Source organism: Aplysia californica, unplaced genomic scaffold (genome assembly GCF_000002075.1).
Source record: "Aplysia californica isolate F4 #8 unplaced genomic scaffold, AplCal3.0 scaffold00742, whole genome shotgun sequence".
Taxonomy (NCBI): domain Eukaryota; kingdom Metazoa; phylum Mollusca; class Gastropoda; order Aplysiida; family Aplysiidae; genus Aplysia; species Aplysia californica.
Genome location: NW_004798012.1, coordinates 151,218 through 159,281, shown reverse-complemented (window position 1 = coordinate 159,281; position 8,064 = coordinate 151,218). Strand labels below are relative to the sequence as shown.

Genomic DNA, 8,064 nt, shown 5'->3' with positions numbered 1-8,064 from the left:
ACATGTGTGTGTGTGTTTGTGTGAGTGTGTGTGTGTGAGGAGAGGATATTTTAGTTTTAGTAAGAGTTTTACGGCACTTGCAACACATTAGGTCATATAAGTGCAGAAGATTAGAGGTGTTATAAGAAAATAACAAAAACAAAAAAAAGAGGAGAGATAAAAGCAACAGATGTATAATAGGAAAGAAGGAGCAAACCACACCAGAGCACCCACCAACCACCCACGAGGATATTTGAAAATACAGTTCATGAGGCAACAGACAGAAACAGGTCAGATTTAATTTTTTTTTCGACTCTCAAAGATCTCCATTAACCAAATTTTGATCATGTCAGAATTGTCACTGTCACCCGCTTTGGATCCATATATGCCCTTCTACTTAATAATTTTCCGATAGTCACAACTATAATGGGAGAAATATAAATCACTTGCCTACACTGTACCACAACAAAACTGGCTCGTTGGAAGCAGTAATCGTTTCCAGATAGAGTTGCAGTTTTCACCTTATCATTTTGTAAAGAAAGTTTCTTTTAAACGGATTTTTGAAAAATATATAAATGTACGATATTTTAGATTATCTCCCTTATCCAGGATTTTGGAACTTACATTAAGACAAAGTCTCCACAAGCTGAATGGTGAAAAACCTGTCATTTCTTCTGTCCTTTGCTACCAGCATAGTGCTGTCCTCCTAAATCTGCCCACCCATTGATGCCTAAAAATAAAACGATTTTTCAAACTCTCCCGGACAGCAGTGGAGCTGGAGAAAAATTAAATATTAGTCATCAAGATTTTGTCTGTACATGCGCGCTCCCTTCCTCTCAAACACACACAAACAAACACAACATACAAACACAGTTGCAAGCACTTACCTGGTTTTTAGTTTTATTTTTAGTAAGAGTTTTACGGCACTTGCTGGTTACTCCCCACAATGTAGCCAGCTAAACCACCCATGGTTAGTTGCAAGCACTTACCTGGTTTTTAGTTTTATTTTTAGTAAGAGTTTTACGGCACTTGCAACACAATAAGGTCATTTAATATAAATGCCGAAGAATAGAGGTGTTACAAGAGAGTAACATACACAAAAAAGAAGGAGGGGAGATAAGGACGATAGATGTTTGATAGGAAAGAAGGAGTAAACCACACCAGAGCACCCGCCAACCACCCATCTTCCTCTCAAACACACAAACAAACACAACACACAGATAAACACAACACACTGACCTGGTTTGTAGACCACTCTCTTCAAAGAGCCTTCCTGCCACTGGTAAAACGTGCCGGTGAGCACAGTGTCCGTAATGTTGGCCCAGTAGCGACCTGATGCAAGAAAGAAACTTTTTATCATTATTTGTCTTAGTAGAGTTTTAACAGCGCTCGCAACTACATAAGTTCATATGAGCACCAAGGGGTGGATGTCAACAGAGAAGTCCTTACAGGGTATCAGACTAAATCTGCTCACCTTTCTAGCTTCAACAGCACAAAGTCTGTTTCGACTATCAAGGCATCCTGGAAATAGCAGTTCACAAGAGTGTGACAAACATACAAAAGAAGTAGAGGAAAAATGACGATCATAAGGATTAGGATAGAAAAAGCAGCAGTTCCCTGTTGCAGTTCAGGCACAGTTTTGAGCATGACATTGATGAATCAGCTCATTTACAATTCTACTGTGCATAAAGAACAGGTTAATGTCCCCCCTTTGGGAATAGCCTAAAGGCACTTGAAATTTTTTATGCTTCAGTGGACTCCAGCATTAAGTCTCATAAAAGCAACAACAGACAGACTTAATTTTAGTTTTAGTGTAAGAGTTTTACAGCACTTGCAACACAATAAGGTCATATAAGTGCCGAAGAATAGGTGTTACAAGAGAGTAACATACACAAAAAAGAAGCAGGAGAGATAAGGACGACAGATGTTTGATAGGAAAAAAGAAGCAAACCACACCAGAGCACCCGCCAACCACCCACACAGACAGACTTTGGCAGTCTCTAAGTATAACAAAAGCAACAACAGACTTTGGCAGCAGAAACAATGCTTACAAAAGAAAATTTTAAAATACAACCCTTATAATATAACCACAGCTCACTAAAAAAACACTCAATTATCAAGTAATATTTTTTGGGAGGAGGAGGAGAAGAAGAAGAAGAAGAGGAAGAGGAAGAAGGAGGAGGAGGAGGAGGAGGAGGAGGAGGAGGAGAACAAGAACAAGAACAAGAACAAGAACAAGAAGATGAACAAGAACAAGAAGAAGAAGAAGCAGGGGGAGAATAAAAAAGGAAAGTGTCACAGACTGACCTGAATGTCCAGTGGTGTCCACAGCGGTGCCAAACAAGAGCACGTACTCGGTGAGGGAGGCGTGGAGCAGACACATGCTGCCCATCCAGCCCCCGGCGTTCACAAACACCCACTGAAGGTCTTCGTCTGGCCACATGGGGGGGGGGGGGGGAAATCAGAGAACATGAACGCTATACAAAATCAACACTCAGAATGAGAGAGAGATAAAGACAGAGAGAGAAAGAGAGAGAGAGAGAGAGAGAGAGAGAGAGACAGAGAGAGACAGAGAGAGAGAGAGACAGAGACAGAGAGACAGAGAGAGAGAGAGAGAGAGGAGGGGGTGGGAAAGGAGAGGGGGAGAAAGAAAAAGAGCAAGTGAAGAGATATATATATATATATACATAAGAGATGGGAAGGAAATAATAAATAGATACAGGAGTAGAAGATAGATTTAAATTTAAAATATCATGTAGGTCAATGAAACGCATCATTTTCTAAAGGTTTATGCATCATCATTTAATTCTTAGTAAAATTCATTTCACCTTTGAAAATTGCGCGCATGAGTCAAAAAAAATATGTCCGCAATGGGCATCTATGGTGTAGCGTTAAGGTGCTTCGCTGTCGCACACAATCACACAGAAGACCAGAGTTCAATTCCAAAGTGAGGAGAATTTTTATTGAGTATCTCGGTCTTTCCACTGAAATGTTGTATTCCTTTCAGCCAGGGTTGGCCCTGACATGTATAGGGTAGGAAGCCCGCCTCCTAAATGATCTAAATTGTGTTAATAGGGGCCTTAGAAAAACCTTGAATAAAAATAGATAAATAAATTAAGATTTAAAAAACCCTGAGCACATACCAGGAAGTATGTGTCCCTTGTACTTCACCCTCAAATCTTCCACAACATGGCCAAAAGCCACCTCTATCGACTTTTTGGAGGCTGTACCTGAAAGAGATAAAACAATTTTTAGAACTCAAACGTTAAACATGATGTCCCAAGCGCAGCGTTAATTTTGTGTGGTTTGAGTTGAGAAAAAAGAGGTACAGTACAGTATGATAGTTTAATGTTGACAGACAAATAACAGAGAGAGATATATTTTAATAATAGAATTTTCATTTTCTGAACGTAAATTGCTCAATGCATGTCATAGTCAAAGAGTCTTTCACATTTTGATACATATATGAGATACATAATCTCTTTAACATTAATAATGGTGTTTTAGATTTCCAAACAAATTTCCATGGTAATATTAGACATCAGTTCATGAGAATCTAAAAGAGACAATAAGAACAAAGTAACTAATTTCACTAGAGCGTGACACAGACGAGCACACTGGCACTGACCCGATTTACCGAGAAGGGAGCTGCGCCAGTAGGGAAAACGTTATAAACAAGGATCACATACAGTCGAACCTGTATAAAACGGCCATCCATTGTCAAGGAGAGAGGAAAGTGGTCGAATAACACAGGTGGCCGTCTTTGGCAGGACTGATCAAAATGAAGAAAACAAACCATTCCCTTCTAAGATCTTAACCAGGGCTGATCTCAGGCTTAGGACTACCGAAAGGCGAATTTAAAAGGGTTTTTGCTTGATTTTGAAAAAAAAAAGAGAGACAGGAGGAGGTCAGAAAGGTCTTTTGTTAGTTTTGTTTTTTGCTTAGCTTTTTTTTTTCAGTTGTTGATTTTGCGAACGAGTAAAATAACCAAATGTAAGACGATGAAGACCAAGTGCCATGGTAAAACAAACAATGGGTCGCCATCGCTTGAAGAACGAGTAACGTTTCTGTCACAAGAACACGTTAATGTCCATTGTTACTTTGTTACAGATAAGATAAACAAGACAGAGACAAGTCACCTCACATACGATTTGTGTATAAGTTGTGGGCCGGGCTTATAGGTTATGACGGATTACACGTTTCCCTCAACAGCAGTTGAAAATTTATTGTCACCTATTGGTCAACTTGGGTAAACATTTCATTGGAGGGACTAGCAATAACAACAGGTGAATGGATTACAACAGCTCGTCCACAGCGTCAGGGGCCAATTAAAATACTAAGACAACACATCGGGTGGTGCGAAACCACACCTGGCCTCCTCAGGCAGGTAAATTTGACTCTGCGTTGATAAAATAAAGTGGCCGTGGTCGCGTTGGACAGGTGACCATTTTACACAAATAATATAGAAAAAACGCAAGGGTGGAAATGGAAGGTGGTCGTTTGTACTGGTGGCAATATTACACTAGTGGATGTCATGGCAGGTTCAACGGTACATGCAACACAATCAATTAATAGATCTGGTCAATTGTATCATCAGGGGAAAAAATGATAAACCAGGATCAAATTTACGCAACATGATCAATTACAGATTTAGCCAACTCAACATGACATGTTTCCTGAGCTTTCTGCGACTTACAGCAGGAAAATGAATACATGCCACGCTGCAGTAAATGCAGCAGGGGGCTAAAGTACCTTGAATCTGGACAATCAGCTAAACAGAACACTGCGGACTATTCCGACACTTGAGCAACAGTAATGCCATAAACATGGACAGGGGGCTCTCGTGGTCTAGAGGTTAAGGTGTTGGCCTCTCATTCAAAGGTCCCGGGTTCGGATCTGGGTTGCCATCCAAACATTTTCTTCTCTAAAATTGTCTCCTTTCGCCTCCTTTCCTGCTCTCTAATAATGTTCCGTCGTCTGCTTTCTTCTCCTCTTTCTTCCCCCACCCCCTCACCCCCTCCTCTGGGCTCCTCACTCTTTCTGCAGCCTTTCTACTGCTACTCCTTGGCTCCTTCTTACTTCTGTCTTTCAGCCACACCCCTGATCTTCTGGTAGGAAAGATCTACACCTAGCCTTCTCGGACAAGGGCAAAAAATCTCGGAGGGCCCGTGTGCAAGTTGCGCAAGTTAAAGATCCCTTGGTGGTCTAAAATCAATAAGATTAGGCTTCGGCCGCCACCCTGGCAAAATTCAAAATTTCCTACCAACTGAAAAAGTTTAATGTGTCCTGCACGCTCATATGACCTTATGCAGTTGCCAGCGCCGTAAAACACTTACCAAAAAAACCCCCCCTAAAAACCCGCCAAAAAACATGGACAGCAACAAAAAATACAGAAACATTGATTATATAATAATATTACATTCTACATCAATTTTCCGATGGAAAGAAAAAAGTTAAAGGAATATTGTTTCCTTTTTTTCTCTATACATCACACCACAGCTGTGGATGGAATACCCATATATGATACGCATTTAGCTATTATTTTCACTTTCTCTGTGATCGATATTATAGCAGTATCATATTTCTATGGCCTCAGGAAAAATAATCCTAAAAATGCCAATTTTGCTAGACAAAAGATTTTGTGGTAGCATCATTGTAGACTTCATTCAAATGACTAACTGTAAATAGACAAATTTTGTTTGCAACATTGTTTAAATTTATAGATGAAAGAGGAGAAAGATATTTTGTGTGCATTACGATTTCACCAGCCTGTACATTTTGAAAGAAAGACCATAAGTGTTTTAAAAGGAGTGTTATCACATCACCTCAGTAAAGCAACCAGGGAGCTCTTTGTTTGCCACTATCACCAGACTTGGGTGGCTACATTTTTACAAAATCACCAATTTTTTATTCTTTGTCTTTGTATAAAAAACTATTAGATGAATATTGAAAACCCCCCTGGGGCAGTGCTACTGACTGGAGTGTCTTTAGGCCATTCTCAAAGGGGCGACATTTCTTGTTCAAGCATAGTAATATTGTAAATGGGCTGACTCATGTTACGCTCATAACTGTGCCTGATCTACAACAGGGAACTGCTGCTTTTTCTTTCCTGATCCTTACTATTGTCATTTTCCTCTACTTCTTTTGTATGTTTGTCACTCTCTTGTGACCTGCTATTTTGGGGTGCCTTGAAAGTCGAAGCAGACCTTTTGCTGTTGAAGCTAGAGAGGTGAGCAGTGTAAGTCTGATTCCCTGTAAAGACTTCTCTGTTAACATCCACCCCTAGGCGCTCATATGACCTTATGCAGTTGTGAGCGCCGTAAAACCCTCTACTATAAATTATTTTTAAAATGAATATTGAAATGCACGTATAAAATTTCTAAAATAAAAAGAATCTCAAAAAGGATTATAAAGTAATAAAGTCTTATCATTCCCAAGCAATTCCTCAAATAATTCAAATGATCAAGTTAAGGAGCAACAAGATAGCGAAACAGAAGATAAAGAGACAAAGGGAACACACATCATGTGTCCATTCCAGGCCAGAGAGAGGCATCTCCAGCACACGGTTAGCCTAGATATTTATCACCAACACATCGACAGAAGTACACACTGTGTGTAGAGTGACACTAGGATAGCCAATGTAAATCTTCCTCACCACACTCAGCAGGCCACGCTCTACAGCTCTAAGCCAACACTAGGATAGCCAATGTAAATCTTCCTCACCACACTCAGCAGGCCACGCTCTACAGCTCTAAGCCAACAGCTGAGCACACACACAGCACCTGCTGTATGACATCACTGGCACTGGGTTTTCTCACTTCTCTACGAAAAACTCATCTTTGACATTTCCATTGAATCTTCTCATTTCTCTAAAGCGCAAAAATTTTGGAAGACAGAGGAGAAGGAAAGACAAAACTCTAAGGTAAAATATGTGAGGCAATCACATTTTTTGTGTGGATTTACTGACAAACATTGATTCAAGACACGGCAAAAGTAAATTTCCCGTTTTCATGGACTGATCACATTTTTTGTGTGGATTTACTGACAAACATTGATTCAAGACACGGCAAAAGTAAATTTCCCGTTTTCATGGACTCTCAAGCTTTGGAAATCCACAAACTTTGGTAGCCATTTTATCGATAATTTAACCTCAGAAACCGGGCGACTCCCACATCCTTCAATCGCAAATATCTCGACTTCTATCAAGAGATATCTGTATTTTTTTGTTGGAAAAACAGTTTTAAACAAACAAGCTTAAAGATCATTATATTAGTTACTCCACATGCCCAAAAATTGACTAGCCCCTTATTCTACTGCTACGTGACATATGGCTTTTTACACAAGTTTAGTATCATATGGCACAGTATGGGAGTTGCAGTAGCAGCGAAAAATTCAAAATTGAGGGCTTTTTATACAATTACTTTAAAAGCTTAGAGGTACTTTTTCAATTAAAATTTAAGGGTTACCATTAGAATCTGCGTCTCAACTTTTATCATCATCGTTTTCGTTAAGTTATATGCTTTGGGCTTAACATGAACCCTAAATGATCCAAACCCTCCAAAATCTTAATAATAGTTAAACTGTGTGAGTATACAAAGTAACACAGTCTTTCTTCAACTAACTGCATCTTCTTATTCTAATGTAAAAATAACTTTGAAGGCACTAAAAATAGAAAGGGAGTAAGAACAAAATGCACTCATAATTCTATGGAACACGAGTGTTACAATAATATTTTGTAATAATTTTGGACTCAAAGAGAATATTTTTCATCAGCCTTTTCCACAGAGACAAAATCTCCCAAAAGGAAACTAGAAAATGATTATGCACAAGAAGAGAGTACCCAGCTGTCACTACTCTACACAATCAGTAGGCCTACCCTGCAATAAAATTATTTAAAAATCAGGCAAGTTTTTACTTTCCCTCCTGCTCAAGGAGGCACTGGTTTTGGGGTCAAAGGGCACATATTTTTTTGCAGCAATATATACACATTAATAGGCCTATAGCCACTAAAACTTTAACTACTACTTATATTTTCAAGAAAAAAATTTCCGTCCTTTTAAAATTTCAAAACGTCAAATTATGGTC

The 8,064-nt window shown here is 39.2% G+C and overlaps 1 protein-coding gene across 1 annotated transcript in view; it reads right to left on the bottom strand.

Annotated features, from left to right (window-relative positions):
* The window catches only part of LOC101853124 (sigma non-opioid intracellular receptor 1), a 12,898-nt gene that overhangs the window by 776 nt on the left and 4,058 nt on the right, over positions 1-8,064 (bottom strand). The window contains exons 2-4 of the mRNA XM_005109009.3: positions 3,123-3,209; positions 2,287-2,412; positions 1,219-1,311 (exon numbers count right to left, since the gene is read on the bottom strand). Coding sequence (XP_005109066.1) covers positions 1,219-1,311; positions 2,287-2,412; positions 3,123-3,209 — 306 coding nt within the window. The remainder of the gene's footprint in view (positions 1-1,218; positions 1,312-2,286; positions 2,413-3,122; positions 3,210-8,064) is intronic.